At 37.1% G+C, this 18,365-nt stretch overlaps 1 protein-coding gene across 2 annotated transcripts in view; it reads left to right on the forward strand.

Annotated features, from left to right (window-relative positions):
• The window catches only part of WDR36 (WD repeat domain 36), a 37,662-nt gene extending 31,170 nt beyond the window's left edge, over positions 1-6,492 (forward strand). The window contains exons 18-23 of one of the 2 annotated variants that reach the window (XM_060143379.1): positions 92-189; positions 665-810; positions 3,055-3,174; positions 3,362-3,443; positions 4,916-5,103; positions 6,230-6,492. In XM_060143379.1, coding sequence (XP_059999362.1) covers positions 92-189; positions 665-810; positions 3,055-3,174; positions 3,362-3,443; positions 4,916-5,103; positions 6,230-6,379 — 784 coding nt within the window. In that variant the 3' untranslated portion in view covers positions 6,380-6,492. Of the gene's footprint in view, positions 1-91; positions 190-664; positions 811-3,054; positions 3,175-3,361; positions 3,444-4,915; positions 5,104-6,229 lie in introns of those variants that run through there. The other variant, XM_060143380.1, reaches the window with a different exon arrangement.
• The last annotated feature ends 11,873 nt before the right edge of the window (positions 6,493-18,365 follow it).

Raw genomic sequence — 18,365 nt, forward strand, 5'->3', positions numbered from 1 at the left:
TCAAGGTTGTGGAGATTATTACCAGTAATTGAAGTTTCCCTGAACATATTTTTATAAGTTTTACAATATTGCATATGTTTTTGTTTCTCAGGTCCAATATTTCCCTGTATTCAGTTGTTTCATTACGGCCACTTCCCACAGATTATGTTCCTTCAGTAGTGATGCTTCCTGGTACTTGTCAAACCCAAGGTAATCACAAAATAGTAAAGTAGTTTTTGAAGTGTAATATAATAAACCTAACGTGCAGGATATTGATACTGAAGGCAAAATTTAATGCATTCAATCAAAGTATTTTTTAGCTCATATGAAATATTTTGAATGACTTCATGAATTTATGCAAAGATATAATTGATGTATTGATATAATATATTAGTATAGTATAGTATATGTATTGATATAATATATAGATATTGATATAGTATACCACTGGAGAAATGTTTTGAGTCTGGTGATGGGAACTGTAGTTAATATGAGAAAATAAGAAGATGAACTAAATAAATAGAAAGATTTTACAAGGCTATATTGAGTGAACATGTTATGAAATACTAATGGAACTAGTTCTAAATGAACTAATTAGTTCATTTAGAATGAACTAATTTGCTTTTATATGGTAAAAATCTCATTCAGCATTAATTTGTTTTACCTGAAAATTTTTTGTTTTAAGATGTAGAATTATTAGAAGAAACCACAGAACCAAGTGATGAAATGATAGAGTATGACTCCCCAGAACAGTTGAATGAGCAGCTGGTGACTCTGTCACTACTTCCTGAATCCCGGTGGAAAAATCTTCTAAATCTTGATGTTATTAAGGTAATACTATAGTACACTTAATATTGGCCCCTAAAGACACATTCCAAAAGTATTTTCTTTAGTAGAGGTAGCTTCCCTTACTTTGAGGGCTTTAGGAGGAGCAGGTGATGCCTAAGGTAGTAAAGAGAATACCATTTGGTTAAATGCTGTTTAATCTAGTATGATTATCGCAAGATTTTCTCTCTCTATATGTATCAACTTTGAGGGCAATCAAGGACCTTTGGATATAGCAAAAGTATAGCCTGCAACTACAGAGCTATTAGAAATTGGATGTTTTAAGCCCAGCCTAATAAATTACTTTTTTAACTTCTGAAATAAGAAAAAAAAAATACTGCCATAATGTGTGATGTTTCTATTCCTAGACATTTTGGGGATTAGAATACTTTCACTGGCCTTTTTAAAAGTAAGCTTCAGTCACCCTTTATCATACCACACCCTGCTCTGTCAGCTATAAGAAGATTTGCTGTTGGGTTCAGGCACATAATTTAATATGAACTAGGTACGGGGTAGTGTCCTGAGACAGCAGTGGAAAAAAACTTAGGCCCTTTGTCCTTGAGTTTACAATTTTACATTAAAAATGGACAATTATGGCATAAATTAATTTTTTAAAAGCATGTTTCATGACCCCTATTTGTGAGTAGCAAAATCAATTGAAAGGTATAGAGGTATAGAGTAAAGTAGAAAATTTCAGAGACTGTCCTTTGATAATTAGGGTAAGTATTGTTTTATGAAATGCATACAGTCACCAGAGGTTATGTGTGTACTAAGTGTACTAAGTCACATTAAGGGCTGGCATTAAAAAAAAGTGTAAGGAACACTGACATAACTATGACAAGGTGCAGCAAGTATTTTTGTAACTAATAACAAGAAAAGTTGTGTGTGTCTTGGGTAAGAAAAGAGAGGTTTTCACATGTTAATTTGACTCACAGAATTTAAAAGTGCTTCTTTTTACTTGCTCACTTTTTGAAAGATTGGGCATCAGCATAAAGGTATGCTGTCCTGGCACATAGTTATGAAATCTCTCCATTATGTTGTCTAGTTTGTCAGCCGTAAAGGGACAAAATATCTGCTGCTCAGATATAGTTTGTTCTGCATAAAAACATCCAGAAACCTGAGTGAATGCTCTTTATGAGAGAAATATGCTAACACCTCCAATATTTTTATTTCCTTCTGAATGAAAGAGGTTAGAATTTTTATTTTTGTCCTATGGGTAACTTTTCTACTTTAGGTTTTCTTTATGAAATTAGGTGATTTCCAGAGCCCTGTGGAACTTCTCCAAAGCCCTTTGTTTTTATTTACAACTCAGTGACTGTCTGCCTTCTAACTCAAGAACAATGAGTTAGAAGAGTAACTGTGACTTTTACTATACTTTCTACCATCACAAAGAAGGGCTGTGCTTTCATTGCTAGTGGCAGTGCTTCGTCTGGCTTTCATGTAACAACTTTCTTTTATGCTGTGCCTCCCGGAGGCCACAAGTATCCCTGGCTTTCTTTCAGAAAGCAACTCCCCAGGGTTCCTAAAGAATGGAAGAGGAATAGTGTAAGGTAAAATTGTGCGACTCCTTTATTAGGCAGTTTACCATATGCTCCAGATAGTGATCTGTAACAATGTAGTCACCAAAACTGAATTCTGTCAGTGGGAATTCCAAGAGAGGTTTTCATGATAGAATTTTGCTAACACTTGAAATATTTTATAAATGAGCAACAGTATTTAAAAGCACAAAGTACGAAGGAAAAATAAAAATTCCAACAAAATAGAAGAATGAGGGCCATGCTTCACAGAAAAATTTCACCAAATTGCTTCTAATGGTGGAGTCTAACTCTGGCTCCAAATTTCTTTTGGAGAAAAGATACTTGAAAAACTGTTGAGCATTTATGTAAATTTTGCTTTCTAGCCCATTTTGCAGAAAAGGTTGTATTTCAATAAAAAGGAAGTTCAAAATTACTTGTTACTTCTTCACGTAAATATTCATGTTTCAGGAAAATGGGCTGTTTTTGCCTTAGAGCTTCTCCTGAACCCTGTCATTTTCCTTCTGCCGTATCAGCAAGAATACTAGAGGTTTGCACTGGGAATCCCAGTTTAAGGATATCTGTGGTTTTGGTTGGTTGGGATTTTATTTTAGCAAACTAGTCTGAAAAAGTTTCATCCCTTTCTTTAGTTTTTGGACTTTTAAAAAATTAAGTGGGAATTAAATACTTAATTACTTACTAGTCTTTTTTCCTTTTCTCATTTTCTCTTAATTAGAAAAAGAATAAACCAAAGGAACCACCGAAAGTACCCAAATCAGCACCGTTTTTTATTCCAACAGTTCCTGGCCTTGTACCCAGGTATGCTGCACCTGAACAAAATAGTGATCCTCAAAAGGTAAGAAGCAAATTGGAGGGAGCATTCTAAGTATATGGGGTGCGTATTTTGTGTTTTACATTTGTAGTTTTAACCAAGACCCAGTTTTACAGATATAGAGTAAATTACTGATAGCTTTTAATTATAAACTATAAATTTTCTGTTACATTTATGGTTTTTGAATAATGTTTATTTGTTTTTGTTTAAGTCTAAAGTGGTAAATCTTGGAATTTTGGCTCAAAAATCAGATTTCTGCTTGAAACTTGAGGAAGGACTGGTAAATAATAAATGTAAGTTAAATTATAAAATATTTTACCAAGTATTTCAGTTTATTTTACTTTATATGAAGAGAATTGAGTGAAATATTAGATTTCTCAGTAGCTGAAAGTAAAAACCAGAAGGACTGAAATTTGGTTTTAATCTTAAGTAGTTTTAGCTTTGTGTTGTATTAAATGAGTGACACTAAACTCAGATGATATTGAGATTATAATAATCTTTTGAGAACCTTTCATTCTTTATGGAAAATTGGATTTTTTTTTTGCTTTTGTTTTTACTTACAAATACAGTTTGCAATATAGTTTGCAATACAGCAGAGACTTTTGTCTTAGATAATTTCAGATATTACCAAATTATCACATAAAAAGGTAATTTTAAAATTCATTGAGTGTTTTAATAGATTTAAACTTTGAAAGCTACGGACTGTAGCTAATAATGATAGTAAGAGCTGTAAGCAATTAACAAAAATCACATTCTCCTGTTTGACTTATACTCTTGTTTTCTGATCCAAATGCTTTGTTTTCATACCACTGTCACTCGAGTGCACACTGGCAAAAGTCAAAGAATGGTACTGATGGCTAAAGAACAGCAGGATTAAACAGGGAGTAACTTGTTATATTTATGGGGGAACAAAGAAAAAAAGCACTACTATTTAATATATACTGAAGAACAGAAAGTAAAACGTATTAGACTTTTGTCATTGGTGTTCTTCCTTTTCAGAAAGTTAAAAGCATAGTCATTGCCATTGTTAATATCAAATACCTCGTATAAAATTTGTAAGTGTATAGAATATGTTTTCATAGGATGCGTATGAAACAAGAGTGCTTACTTCTAGGGAAATGAAGTAGATTTGGGGTGGGTAAGATTAGGGTGGAGTCTTTCCCCATATATATTTCTGTAGTGTTAATGTTTCTTAATAATCATGTGGTATTTTTATAACGATAGAAAGAAAGAAAAATAAATTCCCTCACCTCATCTTGTTGCCAGTGGCAAATACTATTAATAACTTGGCGTATACCTCTGTAGCCTTCTTACATTTGGATTTGTTTGACTGATTCATGAGCATATTAAAATGTCTGTTGCTAGGTATTCATTAGATTTTAACAGCCTTAATAGGAAAAAAGCTTACTGAAAATGCAAAACAAAAATTAAGCCATAGGGCTTCCCTGGTGGCGCAGTGGTTGAGAGTCCGCCTGCCGATGCAGGGGACACAGGTTCGTGCCCCGGTCCAGGAGGATCCCACGTGCCTCGGAGCGGCTGGGCCCGTGAGCCATGGCCGCTGAGCCTGCGCGTCCGGAGCCTGTGCTCCGCAATGGGAGAGGCCACAACGGTGAGAGGCCCGCGTACCGCAAAAAAAAAAAAAAAAAAAAGCCATAGAAGTAATTGCTTGTGCAATTTAAGTATATGTTGGGTTTGAAATGTAAACTAGTTTCCTAAAAGAAATGACTGTAGATAATAACTGGATTCTTATTAAAACTTAATGTAGATGAAGCTGCTCTTAACCTTCTGAAAGAATTAGGCCCGTCAGGAATTGAAACAGAGCTGCGAAGTTTGTCTCCTGATTGTGGTGGTTCTGTAGAAGTTATGAAGAGCTTCTTGAAAATGATCAGGATGATGTTGGACAAAAAGCGTGACTTTGAGTTAGCCCAGGCATACCTTGCGTTGTTTTTAAAGGTAAGTCTAATATATAGAAAAGTACTTCGCAGCTTGCCCTCCTCAAGAGTAGTGCTGTCTGATAGAACTTGCTGCAAAGATGGAAACGTTCCATATCCACACTTACCGTGTGTGGCTACTGAGCACTTGAATTGTGGCTAATGTGACTGAGAAACTGAATTTTTCACTTTATAGAAATTTAATTAATTTAAATAGCTTCCTGTGCCTAATGACTACCAAACTGGATGGCTGGATAGTACAGCAGCTTGTAATTGTTTTTTGTTGGCTTTTGTTTTTTAACACAATTTTGACTCAACCCCCTGACTTTTATGTGTCATCCATTTGATCAGTATACTAAACTTAACTTTTTAATGTAGTTACATTTTGGCAGACTTTTTTTTAATGATCATGAAGAGAGTCAGGTTTTATGTTTATTTTTTGTTTTGCTTTTTCTACTGTTGAAATCAAAATATTTACTTCTATCCTGGTTGAAGGAGTTTCAAATGATTTGACAATGACAGTTGCTTTTATGACTAATATAATAGAGAACTCATGTTTATCTCAGTAGTATAATGTATTGAAGGAGGTAGATGATGCTGATTTTCAGTAATAGCAGATATGATTCTTCATTTATCCCATAAATATCTAAAACAACTTTTCACTTGATGCAGTTATTTTAAATTATTTGAAAAGTAGTATGTAGAATTAAAAATAGAAATGCCATAAATTGTTTCTATATTCTTTCCCAAATTTACCTTCCTGAATATGTTTACTTAAATCTTTAGAAAATAAAGCAAAGGGCCCATAGGTCATTCATTAACAATGGGTTACTATGAAAGGAGAAACTTAAAAGAAGCACAGAAATACAGATTTAGTGTTAGAACTGGGACCTTGTTTCTGGATCTGTATCAGGACTGTCCTTATGTGGAGGAGAGTGATGACCACTTGAATTCTATTAAAAGAGTGACAGTACCATAAAGGAACTCATAATAGAGGAGAGGGAGATGGGAGATGGTAATAAATCAGCATTTAAGAAAAAAAATTAAGAATAGTACCTTCTGAGCTTCCTTGGTAAAACAGTTAAATCCAGAATAAACAAAATTTTAATTTTCTTAAATTAAATGTTCAACTATCATTTTTCTTTCAGTTACACCTTAAAATGCTTCCTTCAGAGCCAGTACTTCTAGAGGAAATGACTAAGTTGTCATCACAGTTGGAAGAAAACTGGATCCATTTACAATCACTCTTCAATCAAAGCATGTGTGTTTTAAATTACATTAAAAGTGCTTTGTTGTAAAAATAAACTTAGGTGACTAAATAAAGACTTTTATATTAAAGAGATTGAGTTTAACTTACAACCTTGTTTTCCAAGTGTCAATGTGAAAAGAAAATAAATGCCAGCACTACCAACTAGTCCGTCATTCTCCACTTTAAATGCTGAATACTTTCTTGAAATAAAAGTATACCTATTTTTTGTTTTAAAGATATAAAGAGTATTCTCAAATGATTTATTTTCTGAGTCTCTTCACATCAGTTACTTGGATATGACTTCTTTTGAATTGTCATCACCAAGCTCGTGTTTTTTGAATATTTGTAACATATGAGGTACGCTGGGTGTTTAATGTAGAATATTGCTGAACTACACTGAAGATAAAACCAATACATAAAACAGTTATGAAAATGCCTTCATGTTATAAGGTAAAAAGGCATGTTTCCTTCCTTGGTGGCCTTTGATGAAAACATAGAGCCAGAAGGTGTGTCAGACAGTGCAGCCCTCTTGCATTGCAGAAGAGGAAACTGCTGAGGTCTGCTCAGGATCTCAGAAACAGATCCAGATTTTCTAACACTGGCCTCGTTAGTCTTCTCTACATTGTGGCCTTTCTAAAGGAACTTATTCTTTTATTCTTTTATATGAGAGGCACTTTCACAAGGCAACTTGCTATAGGAGGCAGTTGAACAGATACCTAGGATAGGTGAGGGAAATTCCGAATTCCATTGAAGATATCCTTCAAAGGTTTTTCTTCCCCACTGATGACCTTTTTATTTGGGAAGACACTGCTGACTGTACTTTTCTGTCATAACCATTGTGAAACCAGATAGTTCTGGTACCTTTTTTTCTCATCGTCATTGTTTTTGTGGTTCAAGATTTCAATATGTGAATTAAAAGTAAGCAATTCTCAAAAGCACACTGTTCTAAAAACTTGTTAGTTTTTACACTCAAAAGTAGTGTCATTCGTAAAATTCAGCTGGTTGTATTTGAACACCAATACTATTCTATTCTGATTAGGATGTAGCTTTACAGAATAATCTCCAGAAGGAATAGTCCTCACAAGGAGATGATCAACGATAACTTTAACTATCAAAGTGTTTTTGTTTAATGGTGAAAGGTAGAATTAGTAAATGGCTGAGGAAGTAAGCCAATCTGGTTTGGTACTTTGTTCTTTTAGAAATGTATATAAACTTAAGCCATCGACTTAAATGTTAATAATGATGTAAGTTGTAACTTTAAAAACTGTATTTCCCCTTGCCCCAAATACTATATTCTAAAGATATGGCAAAATTTCAGTATACAATTATGTACAATGTGAAGACTGTAAATATCTAAAATGAGTTCTAAACTGAAATTGTATTGCTGTGACAAATCTTGAACTGAGCTTTCTTTTTCAGGTGAGAATAGAGGAGTTGAGTGTATTGTTTTTATTGGAGATAGCTTTAGATAGTATTAAAGCATCATTTTGGCAGGTAATCTTCTAAAACCTTTCCTGTGTGTTTGCCATCGAGGAAGGGAGGGAGAAAGAAATACAAAGGATAATTTTTTGTGTATATTTTTTCTTAAAATGTATCATTCTGTGCATATTGCTTTTTCTTTACATTTTAAATTACAAGTGTAGTATATGACTACATTTTACTTGTAAAACCATCAAAGACAAGTCCTTTTTTTGTGGAGCACAGGCTCCGGACGCACAGGCTCAGTGGCCATGGCTCACGGGCCCAGCCACTCCGCGGCATGTGGGATCTTCCCGGACCGGGGCACGAACCCGTGTCCCCTGCATCAGCAGGCGGACTCTCAACCACTGTGCCACCAGGGAAGCCCGACAAGTCTATTTTTTATAGTCACCTTCAATCCCAATACCTCCCTAGAAGTAACAGTTGTTAACCTTCCATCTAGACCTTTTTCTGTGAATATATATACATGTTATGTATAGCTACAGGAAATAAAATGTATAGCTTCAGTTTTTACATAAATATATGTATATCATTCAACTTTTCTATGTGATTTCTTTACTTGAGTATAATCTCACCTAATCTCACCTGTTTACATTTATATAGTGTGCCACAAGCTATTTACTCTATAATGGACACTAGGGTAGTTTCCCTTTCGTTTTTTGTTTACAAACAATGCTGAAAGAATGTCATCCTGTATGACTATGTGCATATAGGGATTTCTCTAGTGTGCCTAAGCTTTGAATTGCTGGGCCAGAGTTAGGCAGTTTTAAAGAGATACTTCATTTGGCTTCCAAAATGACTGGTAGCAATTTACAGCTTCTCAGCAAGGAATGAGTACCTGCTCCCCATATCCCTAATCAAATCCCATTTGATTTAGATTTTTAAATTTTTTTTATTAATCTAATAGGTAAAAATTACCATTTTTATTGTTTATATTAAAAAAACTGACTAGTGACGATGGGCATCTTTTCATATATTTATTTTAGACATGTGAATTGCCTTTTGCCAACACTGCTCATTTTTCTGTTGAAGGATTTGTCTTTTTATCTCATGGATTTGTTAGGAGTTTTTCATATAGTTTGGATAGATATTAGTCTTTTATGACTGCTGCAATGTTTTCTCCCAGTTGGTCACTTAAGTCTTTAGCTTTACTTTTGGTGTCTCTTTTAAAGAGATGTTTTATATATAGTAAAATTGGTAAGTATTTTTATGACTTTTATTTCAAAATATAGAGCATATTCTTTATTTTCTTTTAAGATAATTATGTATGCATCCAGATCTCCATCTGGAATTGATTTCTGTGAAGAGTGCAAGGAACAGGGCTACACTTATTCAAAAGTCCAAAAACCATTTGAAGTTCATTTTTACTGATTTGGGATGCTGTTTTATTATGTGTTAAATTCTCTAATTAAGGTATTTAATATTCCTAATAAATAATGCATTGCTTATAGTTTCTGGTATGTTTTCAGAGATGGGGGTAAAGCATTCCTAATGTTTTTCAAAAATTTTTGGCTATTGGTGAGCATATCTTTTTGAAGTTTTGATTTTAGTTGCAGCAAATTTATAGTATTGATTTGAAAAGAATTACAGTTGACCCTTAAACAGGCGGGGGTTGGGGTGCCAACCTTCCATGCAGTCAAAATCTGAGCATAATTTATAGTTGGCTCTCCATACCTGTGGTTTCTCCATATCTGGTTCTGCATTGTGGATTCAACTAACTGCAGATTTTGTAGTACTGTAGTATATACTACTGAAAAAAAACATGTATAAGTGACCCACACAGTTCAAACCCATGTTGTTCAAGGGTCAACCATACAATAGTATTTCTTTTTGAGAAAACTCTATATCTTCATTAAACCAGGAGTGGGCTTCTCTTGATTTCATAAGATTTCTTTATATAATCATACATTTTTTTGACAGACTCTTTTCTGGGGATTTTATTTTTGTTGTTACAGTGAAATATACTTTTCCTAATATATTTTATAGTTGGTTATTGCTGTCATGGTAAAAGCAATTTTCTTTTTATGTGTTGATCTTTTATGACACTGCAGAACTCTTAAAAGTTTGTCAGTATAGGGCTTCCCTGGTGGCAGAGTGGTTAAGAGTCCGCCTGCCAATGCAGGGGACACGCGTTCGTGCCCCGGTCCAGGAAGATCCCACATGCCACGGAGCGGCTAGGCCCGTGAGCCATGGCCGCTGAGCCTGCGCGTCCAGAGCCTGTGCTCCACAACGGGAGAAGACACAACAGTGAGAGGCCCGCGTACTGCAAAAAAAAAAAAAAAAAAGTTTGTCAGTATAGTCTTAGAAAATCCAAGAGAATCCCATCTTCTTCAATTGATTGGCCTTTATTTTCTATCCAGTATTCATATTTCACTTGTTTTTAGTTAGGATTGCTTTAGCAATCTGGCATAGAATGTTGGATACTAGCAGTGCTTAGCAGAGATTTTTGTGTTGTTACTGACTTTAGTGGAAATGCTTTTAGTGTTCCATCATTAAGGATAATGTATGCTCTGAATTTCTGGTAGATATCCTTGGTTAAGTTCTACTTTATTATTAATTTGCTACTTTAAAAAATTTAAACTAGAGGTATAGAATTTTATCAAGTGTTTCTTTCAGCATATATTGGAAAATCAATATCTTTAATTGTTGTAATTGGTGAATTTTATTCAAAGATTTCTAACACTGAGTCATTTTTATTTCTGGAATAGAACTTTTTATAAGTAAGATGAAACTGGTGCATTTGTTTGCTTCATGGAATTCAGCTATCCTTGATATATTTTTTTAAACTTGTCTAGTCAAAAGGGAAAAAAACCTTGCATAAAGTCTTTATTATATGGTGATTTTTACCTACTTAATTTTTTCTGTGGTTACTGAATTAATTGGACTTCCTGTCTCTTCTCAAGCCAATGTTGGTGAACTATATTTTCCTTACAAATCATGACTTTAATCTAGATTTTCAAATTTATTAGTGTAAATTATATTAGGATTATGCCTTTTTATTAATTACTAGGTTGCAAGTGACCAAAACCTAACTCAAATACATGAGTATCTGCAAAGTCCAGGGATAAAAATTGGCTTTACCTATTGATGGATCCATGGGTTCCATAGGAATTAGTCCCTTTCTCCATCTCTTCTTTTTATTCTCATTATGGTTAACTGTTCAGTCAAGATCTCTCTTCATTCCCTGATTCATCAGATATTTATTGAGAACTTAGTATGTGCCCGCATCTTATTTGTGCTGGGAATATAAGCGATCAAAACTTGAAAAAATACAGCTGCCAGCAGCTCTGAATTTACATATTTTCCACTTAAATTAATTAGAAAGTGATTATCTTTAAACAAATCCTGAAACAGAATTTCAATGAGCCTACTTAAACTTTGAACCATAGTTAAGGGTGACTGTATGGTGATATATTTAGGCAGAGGGAGAGAGGCCTGTAACAGATCACAGTTTTCCATGACTGTGGGTGACATCTGGAGAGCTCTGAACTTTCCACTTGTTCACGAGAGGAACGAGGGAGAGCTGAGAATATAGTGTCCACAGGCTGGCTGCAGAGCCACTGTGACACAGTGAGCCATGACCCCATAGCAGAGTGTAACTGCACCATCCTAGCCCAGGGTGCAGCTGGAAGGCTAGCTGAGACTTAAGGCACAGGCTAAATGGGATGACAGTGGTGGGTGGAGGGAGAAGGAAAGGATCTGGCAACACAGAAGGTTTTTATCCACATGCCATCTTGGAAAGGAGAAGGGAGTGGATTGAACCACTGAGAAGAAAGCAAGCCTTAGTGGATAATTTGAAAATAAAATTTCACAAAATGTGTATTCAAAAGAGCCTAAACTAATGTGAAAGACACTGAGATACTTTTTATTTGGTAAATTTGTTTCCCCCAACCCCTGAATCCAGTGGCATGACGGTTTAGGATGAAATTCAGAATTCTGTGGGATTTTTTTCAGTGTCTGTACTGTAGGCTGAATTTCCAATTCCAATTATGCTAATTTCCAATTACAGCTGAATTCTACTAAATATCTCTAAAGGAGTACATAAAGTATTCATTAGTTTTCATCTCCTTTTAAAGTGATTTATCTACACAGACATGCAGATAACAATGATTTAATGTTCATGGGAAAAAATAAGAATGGCACAAATCCCAGACAAATAATTTTTAGCAATATCATTTATTTTCTATTACAGTCAGGAATGTATATGTCAAACCAAAAGGTTTTGTTACCATTTTAATTTTTTCCACTGTCTCTGACTAACCGGTTACAACTTATTTTGGCTCTTTTTCCCTACCCGAACTTTCCAAGTCTGGCCTCTATCCCATAACTCTAGCTTTGTTTCTTCACTCCTAGTCACACCCTGCTGTCTAGAGTAAATATTATGCAAGCACAGTGGCCGAATCAGTGGCAGGTGCGAGGATTTTCCGGCCTGGATTCACCTTGCCCTGTTGATTGGGTCTCTTAAGCAGTATAACACACGAAAAGGTGACAGCCTCCCCACCCAGCACAGTGTTTCGCTTCTTCCTTCAGTCACTGACTTACTCATTCTGCCTCATCAAATGCTACTCACTTAGCACCTACTCTGTCTCAGGTGCTGTTTTATGCTCTTGAACTACTTCAGAAAACAAAACATACAAGGACTCTGGTCCTTGTGGGGCTGGGTTTTAACTCACCATTCTTTCAAAATCTCTTGGTTGGCCATTTTCCTTTGCTCTCTTTTAGTGCAAAGACAAAAGAGACCGTTTCTAAGCCTCCACACTTCGCAAAACCAGCGACTGCCCGGAGTTTGTTACAAAGCGCAGACCCCGTGTGCGTGCGTGCGTGCGTGCCTGACAGAAGGTCTCAAGCAGCTTCTAAGCGTGCAAGATACCTACGTGAGAGAGAGTACGACGTGAGGAAACGCCTGCTTGCTCTTTCTCTGCCGTTCTTTTTTAACAAAGAATTTGGTTATAACTTAGAAAAGCAATGCATATAATGAGATTAAATAATTAAGGGGGAAAAAAACCTACGTTTTTTCTCAGAAGACGCCACCTCTTCGTTCTCTGGAGACAACGGGTTGGTACCAGTCGGCCACATTTGAGGAAGCGGAAGCGGAAGCGAGGCATCGGCCCCGCCCCATTTGTTAGACTGGGCTCATGGATCTGAGGGCCACTCCCCAGGCGGCTGGGTGTCAGTGTTCGCTCTTGGCACACTGGACACAGTATGACCCGAAGGGAAGGTGGAGACAGGATGCCTGTTGCTGCGGTGACAAGGTGAGGTGAAGGGCGGGGACTGTAACGGGTGAGGAAATAATAGGTACACGTGGGGACCGTGTGCTTCCCTCAATCCATCCCATTACCTTTCCTCAGTGGCTCATTCACAGTCCTATGTGGTGTTGGACAAGGTGTTGGAGATACCGACGCAAATAAGGCAGCTTGACCCCAAACTCCAAGACATGAGCCACACAGGAGGAGAAGAGCTGCCTCTGTGAGCCCGGGCAGGCTGCGTGGAGAAGAGGACAACTGTCAGGAGAGCTCAAAGAGAGGTGGGTGGGGCTTCCCTGGTGGCGCAGTGGTTGAGAGTCCGCCTGCCGATGCAGGGGACACGGGCTCTTCCCGGTCCGGGGAGATCCCACATGCCGCGGAGCGGCTGGGCCCCTGAGCCATGGCCGCTGAGCCTGCGCGTCCGGAGCCTGTGCTCCGCGGCGGGAGAGGCCACGGCAGTGAGAGACCCGCGTACCGGGGGGGAAAAAAAAAAAAACTTAAAAAAAAAGACGTGGGTGGCCAGGGGAGTGGTGGAGTAGAGAGAGACAAGAATTCAGAGACCAAGGGGAGATGAAAAAGGCAGTGGAAAGTCAGGGGTGGCCACATGCTCTTTGTTACCTCTGGGGGAGTGTGGAGACCAATGGTCCTTGAACTAAGTACAAAGGAAACAAACTTTTCTGCAATATTTTATGTATTTTTACTTAAAATTAGACAAAATCGGATAAAATGTTGATTCTGGGTGTTGTATGCTTACATTTCAGTACTCTTTATATTTAGGTGTTTGGTTTCTTTTACTCTATTTTACTTTATTTTTTACTCTTCATTTAGTTTTTCAAATAAAATTTGTTTATGTATATAGCTTAACATCCATCCACCCAAATGTACATACATCCTGTTATGCACAGATATTCTATGCGGCTGGCCAGAATTGCATTTCCTCCCGGAAAGCACCACTGGAGCTACAGCTGCGCTTGCTGCCCTAATTACTGGACTTTCACCCAGACCTTCAAATTTGAGCTGATGACACTCGCTTGGGGATGCAAGTCCCTAGCATTGGCTCTTTGAGAGGAGGTGATACTCTCCAGTTCCCGTCTTCTCTCGGCATTTGGTTGACATGAGCTGGGATGTAGGAGACCCATGGAAGTGTCTATGACTCACCTGGCGTTGGGCTGAGCCTGGAGTTCTTCCAGGAAGTGGTGGGAAGGACAACTGGCAAAAGAAATCCACACCTAAATAAATGGTGTGGTGCGTGCCTGAAGTTTCCCAGAAAGCTTGAGGAATATTGGGGCTGAGAGTTTCACTGTTCTTCAGTGGTAAGCAGAAAGAAATAACCCACTTGGTTCCTTATGAACTAAATGTCTTATAGAGACACAGTATCACATTAGCTTATCTCTTTACCCTTTACCAGAGCCCACGGAAGGAAATTACCATTCTCCTTCCTGCTGGGAAGTAACAGTCTCACAACAAATATACCACACCTTGTATTGCTTGAAACCAAGTTTATCTTTAAAAAATACTAAGCCTTAAAAAATTATTCTTTATTTGAAACAAAAGGCCTTTTTCTTATAGTTCTTATGTAGCAAAACCCCTGAACAAAGAGCATTGCCCAGAGACACTTAGGGTAAATTTAGATCATATGGGAAAGTGTCTCTCATTGTTTTCCGTTATCTTCAAATTGCTCTACCTGGTTGGTTTCCTCCTCTTCTGTTAACATGACAGTCATGTTCTCATAGATCTGCCTCTGTTTGTGCTGTCACCTTCAGCTGAACTTCCAAATTTGGTATAAAGTCCATTTCAGAGTTGTGCGCACAACAGGTGTACAATAAATACCTAATTCCATGGTTTTCATAGCGTGATACAGTTGCCTGGGGGTTCCTGAAATCCTTTCAGGGGGTCAGCAAAATATTACAAAAAACCGTTTTAGTAATAAGACTCAAAAGTTAGTTGCCTCTTTCTGATCTCGGTATTTCAAATACAGGAATATTAATAGGTATAATCTATATAACTAAAGCTTGGTGAGGCCCTTTATAAGTTTTAAGAGTAAAGAAGTCCTGAGACCAAAAATGCTGAGAATTACTGCCCTTATTAATTGGCTAAAGAAATACATAACCTCACCAAGAGGTGCTAGCATAAACTATGCAATACCTTATGCTCATATCTGAAAATGCCTTAAAACCTGATGTTCCAAGATATGGAATATGAATCAGTACTGCTCTTAGATTCTCTGAGAGGGCCAGTGGGGCCAGGGCAGCTGTCAGGTTTTGAGATCCCATTCAACGTCATATTTAGTTGGAATCAGTGGTCTGTTGAGTTCAGTGAGGGCTAAATGGCAAACTTTAGGCTAAGACAATGAAGTGACAAATCAAGAGTGCTAAAAATTGTTAAGATAATGAAATGTATCAATCCAGGTGTTTAGAATCAATTTTAGCTATTTTCAGCAGAAAAAAATGTTAAAGAACATTAGGGTAAAGTAACTACAATAAAAATTAATTTAAAAAAAAAGAACATTAGGAATCTTTCCAAATCTTTTGTGGCCTTTGTAGTTAAGAACGATGTCCAGATCACCCCAAGTCACTTGCATGGCCAGCCCTGGCTGCTGGGTGTCTCTGGTACCTCTGAAGGCTGGGGATCTTGGCCACCACTCTCAGTGGAACAGATTCTGTACAGTACCTCTTCCATGGCAATGACTTACAATTCATATTATGTGGACACATCCAATGGGAACAGTCTAAGGCTCATGCCTGTATCCAAGCCACAAGGGAGGCCAAGAGAGTGAGGTTCTGGATTCTGTGTTGGGGATCCAGGGACTTTAAGTGGGAAGAATGTTCAGGAGGTATTTGGAGTGAAAAAGTAGGATAGATATCCCTATAGTTCTTACCTTGGCTGTCCAGCACACACCCTTCTTTCCAGCAACAATAACAGCAGCAACAATAATAAAATACTATCTTTCATACAAATAAAAACACACTCACCCTTTCTCTTAAATGGAGAAACAATTCTCTATCAGTTATAAATGATTTGAGGATTAAGTAACAGAAAATCCCAACTAACCACGATTAGAACAAATGGGGAATTATTTTTCTCATACATCAAGAAGTCTAGAGGTAGGTAGTTATTCACATTGGTTCAATTATTCAGTGATGCTGTAAAGGGCATAGGGTTTTGTTTGTTTTGGGGGTTTTTTATGTTGCTTTGTTTTCTTTTCCTGCTTTCCCTGCTTCATTTTTATGACAGGAACATAGTTCCTCATATCTGTCATTTTGTGGTCTCAGGATGCCTGCCAACAACTGTAGACATCAGACCTATCAAACCTTCCCAAGCATGAAAGGAGGGAGATCGGCAAAATTATTTATTCTTTTGAGGCTTTGTTCTTTTAATAGGAAAGACCCCTAATCACCACCCAAACAGATTCTCCCTAAGTATCATTGGACAGAACTGGCTCACATGACTACCACTTGGCCAATCACTGATAAAGAGAAATGATTAACTTAGACCAAACATGATTTATCCCCAAGGGCTGGGAAAGAGAGCAATGGGCACTATCTAAACATGAAATTGGGGTGCTATTAGAAGGGAAGAAATGGCAGACATTGCTGTTACATTGGCAATAGACACTGTCTTTGGTTCATAATAACCAAAAACAAACAAAAACTACATTCATTGTCTACTGGAGATTGTTCTTATTGAGTTATGAGTTAAATATGATTTAAATGAAATTTGGTGTATAATTTAACAGTGGTCAAATATTTTAGCATGAAATGAAAGGGAATGCATATTAAGGGATGAAAATGGTCCAAATAGTCCCGCTTATTCTGCCTTGTGAGCCTGGCTCACCATTTCTGAGTAGCTATGAGTGATGAACACAACACTTCTAGAATTGGCAGCAATGTGGCTCTTAGAAAACAATCTAGAAGGGAAGATTTAAAGCCAAAGGTGACATTTGTGACAAGGTCTGACAGTATTCTCCTGTATAAATTTGCTTTTTAATAGCAGCCTAAATTCCAGACTTCCTTTCAACTCAAGGGGTGGTGCCGGGTGGTCTCGTTGCTCTCAGCTGCCCCATCCCCCTCAGGTCCTCACTCTGCTAAGTCATTATGAGCATAGTAGCTGCTCACATAGTTGTGTTTTTTTTTGAAGTATAATTGATATAAAAAATTGCATGTAATATATGTGTTTTGATGAGTTTGGGGCATATGCATAGACCCATGATAGCATCGCCCCACCTTGGCTGAATCAGAGTGCCCTCTGCTGATTCCCAGAGTCCCATGTTCATTCAGCACTAACTAAAGCAGTCTTACTCAGGTCTAGTCCAGGATGTGTGGTCAAAGTGCTGATGAGTCAGTCTTCTCAGCACCTCATCTGTAAGCAGCAACACCTTGTGAAAATTAAGGATGGAAAGGACTTTTCAATCAAGGGATGGCAAACAGCTGATTCTATCTCTTTCTCGCATCTAAAAATGTTAAGTAACTTAATATCAGAAAGAAGATGCTAGGGAAGATTTTAGAACATTTTCCAGGGGTTTATATTGAACTGAAAGCCATCTCAGTATCATCTGCATGAAAATATGTTACATTCAGAAAAAAGAATGTTTACTTTTAAAAATAAAGACATATCTATAAATTTTACTTTCCATTAAGAAGAAGTGACAAAAAGAGAAATGACATGTTTTAAGGAGAGAAAACATGTCACGCCACTTTCCAGGAACAGTTAACTAATGCTACATTTTTAAATGAAATGCTACGTTTTTAAAGAAAACAAATGTAAATAACATAGAATATAGAGTAATCCATGTTTTTCTCATTAAGCCTAATTATAGCAACTTAAAAATATATCTCTTCCTCTCCTTCCTTCAAAAACAGCAGCCACAAAAGTGCCTGCTTAAAAACCCCATATCATTTGGCACTTTTTCAGTGACCAGAAAGTTGTTGGCTGTGGAAAGCTGAATTGCCAGTTGCAGTTTGTACTCCACTCTTAGGGTTTCCGGCTGGGCCTGAGAACTAAATTGACACAAACCAATTAACAGGAGAAAAGCATACAGATTTATTCCATATAAGATTCATGTGCCATGGGAATCCTCATAAGGAAATGAAGACCCAAAGAAGTGACAAAACCTAAATGCTTTTATACTAGGTTGAATGAAGAGAGGCAATTGTGGGAAAGTAACTAAATATATGGGGAGGCTAAAGGAAGATGAGAAGTATTTTAATAAGGCGTGCTTATACAGAATTCTCTCAGCCTTGACTCCCAGTCTCTGGTGATAATGTTTCTTTCCCCCAGGACAGGGAGGACATCTTTCACATGGGAGTTTTCTCT

This window comes from Lagenorhynchus albirostris, chromosome 3, assembly GCF_949774975.1.
Source record: "Lagenorhynchus albirostris chromosome 3, mLagAlb1.1, whole genome shotgun sequence".
NCBI lineage: Eukaryota > Metazoa > Chordata > Mammalia > Artiodactyla > Delphinidae > Lagenorhynchus > Lagenorhynchus albirostris.